The 16700-nt window shown below is 39.8% G+C and overlaps 1 protein-coding gene across 1 annotated transcript in view; it reads right to left on the bottom strand.

The window, feature by feature from the left end:
* PRORP (protein only RNase P catalytic subunit) overlaps positions 1–16689 on the bottom strand; it is a 40543-nt gene extending 23854 nt beyond the window's left edge. Inside the window, exons 1-5 of the mRNA XM_010711677.3 lie at positions 16573–16689; positions 14773–16199; positions 13608–13655; positions 12816–12948; positions 167–274 (exon numbers count right to left, since the gene is read on the bottom strand). Coding sequence (XP_010709979.1) covers positions 167–274; positions 12816–12948; positions 13608–13655; positions 14773–15770 — 1287 coding nt within the window. The 5' untranslated portion in view covers positions 15771–16199; positions 16573–16689. The remainder of the gene's footprint in view (positions 1–166; positions 275–12815; positions 12949–13607; positions 13656–14772; positions 16200–16572) is intronic.
* Positions 16690–16700: the final 11 nt, after the last annotated feature.

The following is a 16700-nucleotide window of genomic DNA, read 5'->3' as shown; positions in this document are numbered from 1 at the left end:
TGTTTTAATCTGCAAAGTCTAGATAGTCTTTGAATTTCACTGTAATATGTGCTACAAAAATGTTTGCTCAATTTCTCAAGAGGGTAAGTAATAATGAGGCACTAATTGTTCTGCCATCAGCCTAAGCATACACATAATCCTTAATTAATATTTAACCAGCACTTACATTTTCACACTGCACCTTTCTGGGCATTATATGGGAAATATTGAGTCCATCAATGACGATATCAAACGGAAGTCGATTTTCCACAAATGTTTGAAAGGCTTCAAATTCCTGAAATAAATCAACAAAAGGATATGGGAAATAATAGGTTTCATTTAATAGAGATAGTTTTCATTCAATTTTTATTATAAAAAAGAAACAATCAAAGAAGCTTCCACTGTTTTCTTACTTGCATATTTGCAAAAATAACAACACAGGCAGAAAAACTTTCAGAAGACATAAATGTAATTTAAAAGTATGTCAAAACTATCTGATATAACATTACTACTGAAAATCACAACTTTGCAGTCATCCAGATTTTAACAATTATAATCTGCATTGCATATTTTTATAAGGATGCATGTTAAAGTCATTTTTACAGAACAGCTTCAAAATAAAGCAATTTTACACCCCAGGAGACTGAGACACTATCACTAACATTTCCAAACTAAAATAAGCATCATCCTTAATTTCTCTGTAAGAATCTTGAAATCTCCAAATGCTAGTCTTTGGATAACAGATTTATATTTACATAAACATTCATTTACAAGCACAGGCCTGCATTTCTGAAAGATAGTTTTAAGTCTAGCAAACCAATGAATTCCTTATTATATCAGAAACGTAACACAGTGATTAAGCAAACAAACAGCAACCATCCTGGTTGGTATTAGTTTGTTGTTATTTTTTTCTTCCAACAGAAGGAAAATCACAATTGCTTTATGCCTGAGATCCCAAAGGAAGAGAGTAGAAAGTTTTAATAAAGCCTTCATGAATCTATTATTTTATTTTTAAAATTTAGTGTTTTTAGCAGACACCTGCATTACATTTCTATCTCATGCTTCTGACTGATTTTAATAGGATTGTCAACCATAATCCATCTAGGTGAGCAGTTCATAACAGACTCTTCTGTTAACAGATAAAGCCTATTTACTGGGTAATAGAGGTTTCAGTCTAAAGCTACAAATAATCTTACAGGAACTCACAACAATCACAAATCTCATCTCTGCTGCTAGGAATTCAAAAACCACTCCTCCAACTTTCCCTTCTCCTGTGTAACCACATAGCCATCCATATACAAATCTAAAGAACTATAAGCCCTGTGTCCACCACACCAAAACAAAAACACGCGTAGCACATACAATTCCTTCTCCAGGAAAGAAGCAAAATAAAGAATGTATTTATTCAAAAAGCATACTGCTGTCAGGCAGCAACGTATGATCACCAACTTCAAATTTAGTTGGAATGTTTATGACAAATTATAATACAAAAAGGATTGTATTAAGAGCACAAACAGACCACGTGAGATAAGAATGCCTCGTTCAGACATTAAAATTTCAGGTATAAATTCTAAGTGAACAGACCTGTACCAGTCAAAAGCACACCGGTAAAAACACAGACAACGCTACTCAGCCTGGTACCACTGAATCAACTGCCTTTCAGGGGATCTTTTTACTTTTCCACAGCTTAAATAAATATCATTTAGAAAGAATAAGAAATAAGGCAAGAAAGCTGTAAACGCAAACAAACTGTTGACACCTGTAAAGTTTTTCTCCCCTCCCAATCTCCAGGCATTCTATACAGATGAATAAATATTCCCACTGCCATCTGAAGGACAGGGACATCAAGACTCAGATAGGACATCACTAGCAATGGCACTGGAGGTGGGGTGGGGAACAAGAAGAGAGACAATTGAGGTAAAAAAAAAAAAACGAAATTCCTGGCTTCCAGGCTCATGGTATTCATCAGAACTCATCATGGTTCAAAATCAGGCAAGTCATTGCTGCAACACTGGACAGCTGTCTGAGATGAAGAGAAGAGGAAAAAGAAGGAAACAGAGAAAACAAAGGCAAAATAGGAAAGCCTAGGGACAAATATAAGAAAAGACAAAGAGGAAGCAAATGAAAATACATGGGAAATACTCCAACAGGGCATTATTTTTCCAGTGCCAACAAATGGCAGTGTTACTGGAAACAATACTAACAGTCAAGTAGATGTTTTCAGAAAACATGGTGTACATGTAATCTTGTCTTTAAGGGCTCCGGGCTCCATTCCTTACAAAACAAACACTTAGTGAAGACTTTTCACAGGGGTATTTTATTTCAAGTGACAATAGCTACAGAGCAGTTCCTTAAGCAGGTGGGTCACCCCAATGGCAGAGAGTTTTGTCAAGGAAGCACTGCAGCACAAGCACTGGAAGAGCCACAGAGGGGCTGGATGCTCTCTCTGCACCTTGTGCTTTGCTCTTCCTCCTCTCCCAGAGGGGTAGATGGAGCAGGAGTTGCTAGGGCAGGCTCAGCGCCTTTCAGAAGCCAACTTTGGCTCTCTGTGGTTCACTTTCAGAGCAGGAAAGAAGCTGCATCCTTTAAAGTCACTGTCTCAACCACCCCACCCCACCATCTCCCTCTCCAACCTCAAAGGCCTGTTTCCTTGTGTTGCTACCAGCCTCCAGATCTGCACTATTCTTCTGCCTCATTACCAGTAATCTATGCAATACAGCACACGAGAGCATATGAGAAAACACTCCCAATACCAGGAGACAATGTAATACAGTCAGAAGAGAAGGCTTGCTGCTACAGGAGATTTAGTCACACAAGTGGAGGTGAGGAGTTAACAGCAGAATAAGTGTAGAAGACAAAAGGCCAAACTGACATCCCCAAATTCAGAAGACTACAGTGACAAGCCTCACAGAGACTAGAAAAACCCCAAGAACCTGTTCATTTTCTCCATTCCATCTATGTTTCCCCAGCAACACAGAAGATTGCTTCTTTCAGGAAAACAAACAAAAAAAAACAATTACCTAAAAGAACCACATAGAAGATAACCCAGATCTCCTTTCCTGAACAAAACAGAGGGATGCCATCCAGGGAGACATGGACATGCTCAAAAAGTGGGCACGTGAGAATCTAATGGGGTTCAACAAGGCCAAGTGCAAGGTGTTGCACTTAGTTTGAGGCAATCCCAGATACCACTAGAGACTGGGAGAAGTCATTGAGGGCAGCCCTTTTGAGAAGGGCTCAGGGGTCCTGGTGGACAAAAAGCTGGACACAAGCCAGCAGTGTGCACTTGTAGCCCAGAAGGCCAACAGTATTCTGCAGTGCATCTAAAGATGGGTGGTCAGCAGGATGAAGGAGGTGATTGCCCCCTTTACTCCTGCAGTACTGCACTCAGGCTTGGGGCCCCCGCATAGAGGAAGGATGCGGAACTGTTAGAGTGGGTCCAGAGGAGGGCCACAAAGATGATCAGAGGGCTGGAGTGCCTCTCCTACAAAGAAAGGCTGAGGGAGATGAGCTTATTTAGCTTGGAGAAGACTATGGGGAGATCTCATTGTAGCCTTCCAGTACTTGAAGGAAGCTTACAAGCAAGAGGAGAACTGATTTTTACAGAGTCTGATAGCAACAGGACAAGGGGGAATGGATTTAAACTGAAAAAGGGGAGATTTAAGCTAGATACTAGAAAGAAGATTTTTACTTAGTGGGTGGTGAAGCACTGGAACAGGCTGTCCAGAGAGGTTGTGGATGGCCCATTTCTGGAGGCATTCAAGTCCAGGTTGGATGGGACACTAGGCAGCCTGATCTAGTGGTAGGCAACCCTGCTCATGGCAGGGGTTAGAACCATGATCTTTTATGGTTCCCTCCAACCTAAGCCACATGACCAATATGACTCTATGAAAGAGAGTTCAAGTTGTTAGCTTTCACATCCTCTTCAGGCTTAGGGAAGGGAAGAGGGCAAACCCTGGTAATTAGCAGCAGGCTATACCATCCGGACGCAGTACAAAGGTTACTCAAGTACACAAGCACTGACCTACATTAGAAGAGATAAAGCATAAAAATTGAAAGATTCTGATCTTCCAAAGATCAAGAATTGTCTGGGCTTTATCCAGCTGTTACTTGCAGCTACAGTAATCAAGAGATGATTCACCCATAATTCTCTCAAGACATTCCTCTCACTAACCATCTGGAAAAAGAAATTGAAGATCTTCCTTATGAAATATAATTAAGCAGAGCACAGCTGCAGCTAAGCTACAACCTATCAAGAGAAACCAGACACAAAATTCACCAATGCAGTACAATAATGACATGAGAGCCAATTTAGACAAAAGGAACTGTGCTACTCAAACAAGCTTCCCCTTCCACACTGAGAACCTGATCTGCGTGCAGCAGTGTTTGCCAGACAGGGAGGTAATAAACACAGGAAGACCAAAAGGAACATTTAGATGAAGATGTCCTGCTGAAAACAACAGGGTACACTCCTGCAAAACCCTACAAGACACCAATAAGTAGCAGAATATCTCTCTTCACATACAAGGACACTCAAACAAACGCAGTAGACACTACACCAATTTCTAACTTGGTTTCATCTCAAGAAGCTGCTGAGGAAGAGTTTATCTTAATGCAAGGGAGCTACAGAAAAGTACCACAATAAGCTGTACAGCAATTCCATCATACTTGCTGCCAGATGTTTTGCAGCAGTCTGTGTACCTGGTGAGCATGCCTCACTGCAGCAGGACTGAGGGGAGCCTGCAGAAGGAAGGTTCCAGTCATAGCCTCTTAGATACTATGTTCAAAAGAAAAGGGAACTGGAAAAAGAAAACACTCAATTTCATTCACTGCCTGGCTGGGAAAACAGGGAAATGCTAACTACACAGTCGGTAGAAGTGATTCACAACCATTTCTATTAAGAGAACTCATGTTTGCAAATGGATATGGCACTGACTACATCAGTTCTTTACTAAGTCAGCCATAAAAATCCACCGTGGAATTTATCCTTACACAAAGAAGGCATTTTAAATATTTGTTTGATTATCCACTAGCATGTGGGTGGTTGAAATCCATTCATACTTCAGCAACAGCACGAAGCAACTTCAAACTTTTAGGTACTCCACACCATCTGTATGTCCCCTGCTCTCTTTCCCCATCTTTTTCTTTTTTCCACCAGCATGTGCTGACGCTAATACAGAAATAGGCATTTCTACCTTTTCCCTTCCTTCAGCCATTCATTCCTAAGATCTCCTCTAGCTATGCAAACAAGTTTGCTGTAGCAACAAGGAAGACAGGAGCAGATTAAGAACTTACCTGACATGAGCTGAGTCAATGGAACAAACTTCAGCCTGAGCCAGTTCCCCTGCTCAGGTCAGTCTGTACCAGCACAGCAGCAGTCAGCACACAGATTAGGGGTGAGGGCCAAGAGCAGGGGAGGCTACTGCAATCATCAGGTAGCACTGACCAGGCTAACTTACAGCACTGTGAAACTACAGAATTTTATGAGATTTTCAGTATCTCTCTATCTGAGACACCTGGTGAAAGTTTAAGTCTAAGTCTACAGGAAGGTTAGATCATTTTTTTTGCTCAAGTCTAAATAGAAAGTATTTAGGCATATCTGGGCAACCAAAAATAAAAATCAATCTTTCAAATTCATCACCAAGCCAAAATGCCCGCTGATCTAAATGCTAAAAACAAAGTAATGTAGCATGCAAAGGAGATATATGGATACACAAGCAAATCCGTTGAGGAATTTTAATACAAGAAAGGCCCTTCTGCTCATGCAAATGCATGGAATTTGAACAACAACAACAACAACAAAAAAAAAAAAAAAAAAAAAGAAAACCCCACCAAAAGCTATCAAAGCTACTGCAGAAACAAGAGTTTGTCACTTCTACACAATAAAACCTGTGCTTACTCATAAGGAATGGTGGAGACACTATAAGATGTGTATAAGAACAGAAGTACAGTTACTGATATATCATTTTCCAGAAACATTCGCAATTCTAAGCTTTGAACAAAAGAAAAATCAGTCCTTTCTCCACACTGAATGGCAATATACGCAAGTGCAAGGAAAGAGCAAATTACATTTAACAGAATGTTACACTGCACTTAAATATTATGCAACTCTATCCTAAGCATCAAACAGAGCATTTTTCAATACTGTGAGAACAGTTTTTAGAGAACTGAAAACACTCACTTTTTATCAGTTTCATAAAACACAAAGTGGTGCAGGCTGCTTTGTTTTTGGCAGCGTTTCTTGGTACCAGAAGAAAAACACAGGAATAGGCGTTAGTGCGTGAGACACAGAATCCAGCTGTCAAGCTGAAAGCCAGACAGTTTTTTAAGGTGCTTTGTGTTGCAACTGCTGGAGTACCCTTAAGTCTGCTGTTGTTATGCCTGAAGGCTTTAAATATTTCCCCCTCTAGTTTCAAAGCTTGGAAATCCCCTTCGAACCATTATAAGCAGGAAGGCTTTTCTCAGTTATGTGTATGGTATCACTATGTACTCTGGATTAAATACAATTTGTTTGTCCTCTATTATTACGCTTGCAAAGTTAACAAATAATGCAAGAGGTTCAAAGTACTGTGGCTGTAACCTCCAGAGACACTATCACAAACAAGAAGGAATCAGCAGCAAAGAGCAGGCAGGCAGACAGCCAGGCTGAGATGAGCTGCGTGTTGCCAGCTCATGCTCCTGTGTCAGCAGCAGGACTTGCTGATGCCTGATGTGAGTCAATCTCACCTCCACGAGCGCCCATGCAGAGCACTTCCCGAGTACACTGACCATGGAGAGAGAACAAGCAGTTCGTGCTGCTGTTCTCAGTGGAAACATAACCTCAGCTTTGCAATGCTGTCATCTTATATGAATTTGAATGCCAAATAATACTGTAACAGGCATTATACAGAGACAGTGGGACAGTATAAAAGCATGACAAGTACATGAGGCCAGCAAGCATTCATTTAGACAGTCCATAATCTCCATGTGGAAAGATGTCACATGAAGATCAGACAGCCAAATATACCCCTGTGCTGCTGTCTGCTATGCTGGTGCAAATGTCTGCACTGAATCTAAGCAAGCAACTCATCTAGCTGAAAAAAGGTGAAAAGTCATCCAAGGCAAAACACAACCTTATTTTGCAATCTAGCCATGTCGCCTGCTCACTATGGGGACACGCTCACCTTTTTTCTCCCTTGGCACACTTGAAGGGGATAGAAGTGAGCAGCTGGGAGGGTGGTGAGGCCAGTTACACTAGTTTGAAAAGCACGCTGCCACCAACTGCACATATTGAGTAATATTTGCAATCTCAATAGAAACAGCAGCCACTCCAGGGGCTGAATGGCACCAAATGTTCTGCCCTTATATTTCTGGAAACAATCCAGAGAATTATAAAACCTATGCACCCAGCATCTGTACACTGTAGTAAGATTAAACTGACAATTAAAAACAGTACAAAACCTCTGGAATATTACGATCTGTTGGAGTTAGATGTGCATACCTTTTTGCAAAGGAGTATTTAAAAAAATTATTTCCACATGTCTATACAAAAGGTAAAAAAAAACACAACAGAAAACACTAGTTAGATTTAAAAAAAAAAAAAAACCAACAAAAAGAAACCTGACAACTTCATAAAAGGCTACTAGAACACTGAGCTAAATATAGCATCTTAAAAATACAGAACAGAAAAAACAAAGGGTCATGCCAAAAAACCAGCATAATCTTTCAAATTTCTGTACTAATTTCCATATATATAAAATGCTTTACAGGTATTTAGAATAGGGAATGGAAAAGAAGCCAAACCAGTAATGAGTACAAAACAAAATTAAATTTAACATAAAAGGGATGAAATGATGCACGCTGTAGGAAAAAGGTATTCTTATATTTTACACATTTCTGGAGAAACTGCATTGACTTAAAGGATCATAATGCATAATGAAAATATCTGCTCGAACTGTTGCTGTTCTAAAACAAAGCTAATTAAATCTTAAGAAATAAAGCATCAGATAGATAACATGAAATTATTATAACCTGTTGTGCCATCCTAATTATCATAAATTATAATGCCATCTTCTGTAGTATCAGAAAACTCTGGCTTTGATCACAGCTGGAAAGCAGCTCCTCACTTTTGAAGTAGCTTTGGTGATGGATCAAACAATGAAATGGTAAAAGACCATTTGATAGTGCCCAAGTTAAAGGGGTAATCTTGAAAACTGCGTGAAACCAACATGTGTTCACATTTTATTTTACAAGTACTATCAAAAAAATTAGCAATATTCAAACGCAGAAAACACTTCAAAAACTGCACCATGCCAGCACTTCTCAAGAACCTTCTTAGTGGAATGGATGATCAACAAGTACCAGACTGTGTACTCAAGGAGTTCCTGATAAAATAATCTCCTTAAAATTTAGCTACTCAGCCAAGTCAGACTAGTTTAACTCTTTGGTGAAAATTTACTGTTCTCATTTTATGTTTATAGACCTATCTGCATCTGTTGAACGAACAGGATAATAATCTAACAAGCAGGAAAAAAAAAAAACCCACTTTATAAAGGTATGACATTCTAAAACTTGAGTGAATTCTTCCTGTTTCTTCTTACGTGTTCTAGATAATGAAAGAAAGATACAGGTCTGAGAAAAATCACTGCCTCAGCAAAGCAACTTTGTATGTTGCTTAGCAAGACCTCCAAATTACATACAGTGGAAACTGTGTATCATTAGCACTTATCTTTTAACCATGCAAAAAGTTTTCAAACAGATTTAAGATCAGAAACAGATCTTATCACATTAGGAGAATTTTCAAATACAGAGGTGATAAAGGAGTTGTTAAAAAAAAATACCTGTGGCAGACAACAAAACATTGGGTTCTTTTACATTGGAGTGGAAGACGGAAATGTTACTTTTTTTGCATGACGACCTATTTTTGCTGAACAATCAGTTAAAGACAGTGACCTGAACAAAATCTCAATCTGTTCCTTGTTAAATGAATCAGGAAAAGGAAGAGTTGGCCACCCTAGAAGATCTGACCCAACTTCAAGTAAATTATCCAACCAGAAAGAAATACATGATAAATACGTTTGCATCTAGATCTATTCCTTGTTACTAAGGAAGCAGCTTAGTCTTTTCTACCAAAATAATCTCTGTGCTTCTGTTTGCTTCCATTATAAATCAGGAGCCTCCGCAGTAAGATAAGATGCAAGAAAAGCCTTAAAAAATTCCAGCTGCCTTTGATTCTCAACACTCATTTTTCAACTCAGTCTTTCCTCTTCTCTCCCTTTTTAAAGTTCTCTCTGCTCCAGTCCTAAAAGATAATATCAAAGGAAGACTCTAACATCCACCCTGAATTAAATGGAGGTAGGAAGACAGAAAGTAAGCAGGATAAGCCTGCAGCTTGGGCTGCACTGTTCTCAGACTCTGTCCAGGAAGTCCAGTACTGGAATTACCTGAATATTCACCATAGCTTTCCCATCTTTATTCTATGCTTACTGGCCCTTATAAGATTCAGTACTGGATCAAGCACTGAAGCTAGCGTTCTTCCCAGCCCCCAAACTAGTCTTTGTCCTGCAAAAACACCACAACCAGAAGAAACCTGCAACTAAACCAGAACCCCACTCACTCCAGCTCTCCTGTCCTTGTGGATCTTACAAGACCTAGTAGCAAACCTGCCTAATAATGCAACACAGGATACTGCTGCACCCCATTCTGACTGAGTTTAGCAGTCCGTACTTAGCAAAGAAGTGAAAAAAACATATTCAGCCCTACCTACAGATGGATTCACAGCAGGCCTAGCTGAATTAACCACTCTTCTTTCTCCCTGAAAGGATCAGGCAAATTAGTCATGGCATCCAGGTGCAAGATAACCATAATCACCCAGGTATTTCAGAGCAGGTATGAGTAGTCAACCTCAGAAGCAGCCAACTTCATCAGGCTCACATGGGCCCACTTTTCTAGCTTCTCCAGGTCCCTCTGGGCTGCACCCTCTTCCGTCAGCATGTTGACCGCACTACACAGCTTGTTGTTGCTGATAAACTTGCAGAGAGTGCACTCAGTCTCACTGGGCTCAAAGGGCTTTGAGGCAAATCTTGGAGTTGGGAAATGCAGACATCAAAGGAGAACCAATGCATTATACAAAAGCCATCAACTTAAAATGTTAAGACAGAGAGATCTATTTTCAAAGCTTCACAAAATCAGCTGCAAGAATTACAGGTATATGAATGGGTCACTTTCTCTTCTCGCTCCAGACTATTACATTCTAAAAGAACATGTAAAACCCCTTTATGCACTTAGACCAGACCTAGTGTGGTGACTGTACATGCTCACAGATTCATCTCTTCCTGTCTTCCTCACAGCACATGCACATCTGCCAAGCACTTCTTGCCCCATGCACATCAGCCCTTATCAGGAGTATGAAGTAGCTACAAATAGGATGATATTACTGGACTATCTGAGAAACATTCGAGCATGAAAGTCATCCAGCGAGAGATGATACTGTCTCTCAGTATACTGATTATACTATCTCCATCTCGATAGAGTAGCTCCCAATTAAATGTAGCCAGAGTAAACAGGAATCCAGCTGAAAGTATCGTATAGACATTAATACAAAGGAGACAGCCTTGTTAAAATTGTTTTCTTCCTACATCAGTTTGTAAGGCTGCAACTTGCTACATCAGATCACCACCTAACATCCTAACAGCTTTTGGTAGATGTATATAAAGATTCGAATTTGTATTATCTATGTAAAAGATATTTTCTCATTACAGATAATGTTTAATAGTTCAGAAAGGCCATCTTAAAAATATTCGTAAATATTGTTCACTGCCATTCTTATGCATCACACTAAATTGTTTCATTTTCTTTGCTAGAAGTGTCTAATCATATATCTTTGTTTTTTTTTTTCTTTACATACAGTATAACAGAGTACTTTCAGAGAGAGCATCGTCAATAAACTAAACCTTTGCTTCTCATTAAATACTCTGATTGCATTTATGCCTGAGCAGAGTAAAAGCAACAATATTGTTGCAAGAGTAAAACAAAAGACTACACAGTGAAGAAAAAAGAAAATTCCATAAAGCAGTTTAAAGTGTTGTTGGAATAAAACTTTTCAGAGCTCAAAACTACTTAAACTGTTTCCCTGTTTAATCAGCAATGCACTGAAGAATATTAGTTAAAAAAAAAAAAATAGGGAATAGAAAGCTGAAATTTTCTATTAGTAGCTGCTACAACAAAAGCATGACTGACTGGAAAATGGAAAACACCCTCTCACATATACTTGCCTACATTGTAATTTCAGCCTTTTCACCTAGTTTCCCCTCTGGAAAACCCTGGCTGCAGGAGAAGTCACACAGTCTGGCATACCTAAAATGGGCAGGATATTTTCATTACCACGTCTGCTTTCACAGTGCAAAGGCAACTAAAAAGTCCCAAAGTTATTTCTGGAAACCTCTAACACATCAAAACACCACTTTGCTTCTGCCACACATCCACGCTAAGCATTGGGAGAAAGCAGAATCAGCTGCACTGTCACCAGTAAACACACTGCTTTTATTCCCATTCAGCCTGCCTGCTGGTACAGAACTGGACTGAGGTCAACTCTCAACAGCCACAAAGGTGGCCCTGGAGTGGTAAATGACAGAAATTCAGCTGTCACACAAGTCAGCAAAATCTGTGGGCATTAAAACTTGAAATCATAGAATTATAGAATGACCTGGGTTGAAAGGGACCACAATAATCATCTAGTTTCAACCCCCTGTGTGCAGGGTCACCAACCACTAGACCAGGCCACCGACAGCCACATCCAGCCTGGCCTTGAATGCCTCTAGGGACAGAGCATTCACAACCTCCTTCTTTGTTTCATTAGATTGCATTCATATGATCAGTCAGGTCCTCACAGTGGTAACATGAATTGCCTTCCTAAATCTTCCTCACTCCAAGCAGTACTGTTACCAGGCTAGCTCTGAACACTTTCCATATTTGAAGTTTTCAAGACAGCAGTCACCATGACCACAACGCAAACCTTTGTATAAACTGCTCAAGGAATCAAAGTTTTGTCGTAGCTTTCTTTAATAAACCTACTTCAAATATAATTTTCACCTTTTCACAAAGGCTTTTAGAGAACAGGTAAAGTTAATTCTACAGCATGCAATAAGACACATCCTTTCATTTATCTTATATTACAGAACATCAGTAATCACCAAATGCTTGCTAGTGAATTACTGTTACATTTTTAAAGATAATTTCACTCTCCTCCAAAATTCACAGCTAGATCAGCTAGAAGTCCTGAACTCAGATGAATATCTGCACATAAATGAGAGGTCTGAACTGGCTTCAGGTACTATGAACACCCTGACAGTTTCAAGTTCCTGTAACTGTTACGCTGTAGGAGGAAGAAAGCAGAAAGCCTTAAGCACTAAACCTGGTGAGTCTTTCCAAATTTTCAAAATCCATATGGACCAGAGTTGCCACCTACAGCCAAGTCACATCACTGCTTATAAGGTAATGCAAAACCACCCCACAATGTGGTTTGGGCTCCATCTAGTGGAATTCAACTTCATTCAGTTCCACTAAGGCTGAACCTCTGCACAAGAAGAGTAATGAACAGAACTGCAACATACAATAGAGTATGGAAATTACGCCCCCTCAGATGTTTAAAACATCCTTTGAAAAAGCTTGATACTCTTGATGTATGCTGTAATTATAAAGATGAAAGTATATATTTAAAAATAAAAAAACGTCAGGAAGAATCTAAAGGCTTGTTAATGTTTAAAGCAACCCCCTTTGCTTTAAACATCTGTGCTGTTTTCAAAGTACATCAACACCAATTGTACATTACTCTCAGGCTGACAGCACGCAAGACCTACCTGCGGACTTGTCTTTCTGAAAGTGTCAGTCCCATGTATCACATCGCTAATTATTCTTTCTCTCAAATTACTGTATTCCTCTTCGGTGAGCTCACTATCTTCCAGCTGATGGTTGCAAACTGGGCACTGTCCACTGCGAACAGTGCAAAAAGATAAAAACAAATAAGAATTATCTTAAATTTTACAATCTTAATGGGCATCTGACTATAAGAACATTTTTTCCCACAAATCCAACACAATGAAATAAAGAGAAAATTGGTTGTAGTCTTTCTGGCATGCATCCAAAACTCTGAAGTCACTGTAGCCACTTCTAGATTTTTGTATGATCTTCCAGAACTATGCCAGAAGAAAGAATAAGAACCTTCTTAAAGACCCAGCCTTTTTAAAGTTGTTTCATGTCCCACAGCCACAGCCTCTGCCCTAATCTACATTCTGAAGGAAATCAAACTGTAACTGTCGTTGCTCTCAAGCACCATTTATTCTTTTTTTTTTTCTTCTTTTTTTCCTAGTTGTTTCCCTTGCTGCCTCTCCAAACAAAACCTGTACATCAACGCAATGCACAAATCCATACCCTACTCAAGAATGTATGAATCATGCATCATTACCTTGAATCTCTGGAAACTGGAGTATGGGAATTCATATGTACATAACAAATATTCATATTGTCAAGGATTAAAATATTGTCTTAAACAAAGATTCAAAAAAAAGTTATCTTACAGAAAAAAGTTATGAAAGAAAAGTTCATCTTATTAAAAGACAACAGCTCATTTTTAAGTAAAACACTGCATTTACCTGTCTTTAATACTGGTCAGGTGTCCTTTCCAGTTCTCTCCTGGTATACTAAACATACACAGAAAAAGATAAATTACAGCATTGGATTCTCATTTAGCTGTACTAGCATTACAGATAACATCAACAACAAAAAATCTATTCTGGTCAATATTTAGAAATAGGCCCATCATTTACCCTGAAAAAAAAAAAGAAAAAAAAAAAGAAAAAAACAACACAAAAATTCATACATAAGTCAACAACTTGAAGTACCAAATAACAACTCAGTGTTTAACAACATGCTGAGAACTGACACCAAGTGCTTCCGTTTACTTTGTCCCCAAATATAAAGATACACAAATAACAAGATTGCACTGTCAAGTTTCAAGGTGCTGCCATACACATTCATAAAGCACTCAGAAATCAGATGGAAAAATCAGGAAATCAAGAATTCTATGCAAGCGTAATCCAAAGATTTAGAAAAAACACTGCTAAGAGTAACATTGGTCATAGCAAAATGCTGCACTGAGACTTTCTGATGCCACATCATTATCATCACTTTTGCTGTTAACACTGGTACCACCACACTGGTGCAAATGTTCCTTTTTGCCTACAAGATCCAGAACAGAATAGGCTATATGCTCAACAGAATGAAATTGTAGATACCTCCCTTTTTGTCACTGTCTTTATTATCTTTGGTTGCACAATTATGTGCTGTGGGCTTTGGGATAGCCATTCCACTTCTTGCCTCCTTTCTCATTCTGCATGATGATACACAGAGGTTCTTCAGTTGTTTGTTTTTTAACAAAGACAATAGGCAGCAGACAATATTGTGATTGTTAGACATTCAGATCCACTATTGGATCTGGCTTTACTCACTAATAAAGTCAGCGCTGGACTGCTCTTCGGAAAAATCATTGAAAATAACACTTTTTCAGTTACTCTCACTTCTGTGATTACTGTAACTTCTGTTTCCTCTGTTAATAAAAGTCCCAATCTGCATTACCTCTATGATGCTACTAGAGCTCAAAGTTCACAGATCCTACGTTTGTTTGGGAACTCTACATAAACTGCCTATTTATTTTTAGCCAACAGCACAAACACTATTTCAGATATCTTATTAGATTTTATATATGACAATCAAAATTGACCCTCAAGAACTGGAGCTCGCTATTGAAACATTATTTACCTTTCAAACCACAGCTTTATACTCCGCATAAATGTTTTGTGAGGGTATACTTGGTTATCTCTCAAATATAAGAGGATACCAAACAGCTCTTTTTGTAATGCAGAATTTTTCATACCCCTGCTGTGGTCAAAAAAGGCCTGCAGGACATCCAAGGTTGGCACTAAATCCTTAGCCAACATTTCATGGTAAAGTTCACAAGCAAGGGTCATTTCTTGGTGACGGGTAGCTGCTTTGATGCAGGATTCATAGTTTGATCGTGAGGGAACTGTAACCCTTTTAACTTCTTCCAAAAGAGTCAATGCCATTCTCCACTGGTCTGAATTACTCAGTCCTCTCATAAGAAGGTTGTAAGCCCCACTCTCTAAAATCTTAAATCTGATTTTCAATATGTCGTACACATCACAAATCTCTGAAGTTTTCCCTTGTTGGACACACAGTGCCAGATATTTGACCAATAAATTATACCCAATGTCACCATTACTCTTTGCCACATGAGTGAGCAAGGACTTAGCCACGTCAATGGGGCTGTTGTATCTGATCATACTGCTAAACATCACTTCTTCAAACATTTCAGGGGACTGAAAACCTTCCTTCAGTCTACTCCACTCCTCAGCACACAAAGGCCTTTTGGGAGGCTGTACAGTGGCAAACTTATGTCTTGATACAGTGTGATTCATTAATTGTTTCTTCAAAGCTCCCCCAGAGGAAGAAAAGCGGAGTTTCCCTTCATGCATTTCTTGAGTGTTCTCATCCCATCCTTTTTCTTCTTCATCATCAACTTCAGATCTTTTCTTAGGTGGACAATCAGTCCCTTGAGGATCCACTGCTAAACCAGTGCTGGAAGACGTCATAAAGCTGAAACAGCTAACCTTGTCCCTTTTAGGGATGCCAAAAGAAGCAGCAAACAGTTGATGGCATCTTGAAGCAGGCCAGAATACACGGCTCTTCCACAGCAAAGCCTGTAAACCATACTGACTGGGTTGAAAAAAAAGTGCCATCACCAAAATGAATTACCTCACTATTAGCTCACTGTACCAAGTAAAGTTCTGAAGTGGAAAATGTAGTTTGCATTGGAAAGTTTATTACTGAAGCCCAAGAGCTGTCAAGCTTAATATGCTTCGCTTTCAGAATGCTTGTTCTGTGAGTCCTTTATAGCTCTGAGAAAAGCAAAATATGATGAAATCTTAAAAAAAAAAAACAAAAACACCCAGCAACCTCTCTCAGAGCTATGAAGACATTCATCCAGATGAGACTGTTTTTCTTTCTAGAGATGTTCTGCAGGTTTGCTGCTTACTGTTCCTCTTTGTCAGATGTTGTGAAGATGAGCATTGCACATGCTGTGGACAGTCAGGGACCACTGATGCTGGCAGGCAGAAGGCACAGGTTTTTTCTTTCTTGCCTTCATCCAAATCGAGTCAGAAGGCTTCCTAAAAATAAAAATCAGAAAAAAAAACATTATGCTTTGGGCATATGAGGAACACCACATTGAAATTTCCATGCTAACGAAGTTCGATACGATTTCAGATCACGAAGACAAATTCCAACTCCTCAGCCAGACCAGGCACAGCACGCCTACAGGAACGCCCTCAGGCCTCCAACCAGGGACCGATACCTTTCTAGGGACCCGAGCCCAGCCCCCGGAGAACCCAGCACTACAACTCCCACAGCGCACCGCGCCCTAGCAGCGCGCTACCTGCTGGGAAGCACAGTCTTTCCCGCTGTCCCACGTTTATTCCATCAGAGCGTCGCGAAGCACGGACCCGGCACAGCCTATGCTCTTGCCCTGAGGGGCGCACCTACCTCTGTCGCTGCGCGGCGGCCATAGGCGCCTGGCGCTGCACGATGCCGCCCAACCACTGCGTAGGACAGAGACGACCGCGCGGCACGCACAGCCCTCCCCACCCCACTCTCACCCGGAAGTGCTACCA

The sequence above is a fragment of the Meleagris gallopavo genome, chromosome 5, assembly GCF_000146605.3.
Source record: "Meleagris gallopavo isolate NT-WF06-2002-E0010 breed Aviagen turkey brand Nicholas breeding stock chromosome 5, Turkey_5.1, whole genome shotgun sequence".
In the NCBI taxonomy this organism is placed as follows: domain Eukaryota; kingdom Metazoa; phylum Chordata; class Aves; order Galliformes; family Phasianidae; genus Meleagris; species Meleagris gallopavo.
Note: the sequence above shows the minus strand (reverse complement) of the source record. Positions and strands in the feature narration are given on the sequence as shown.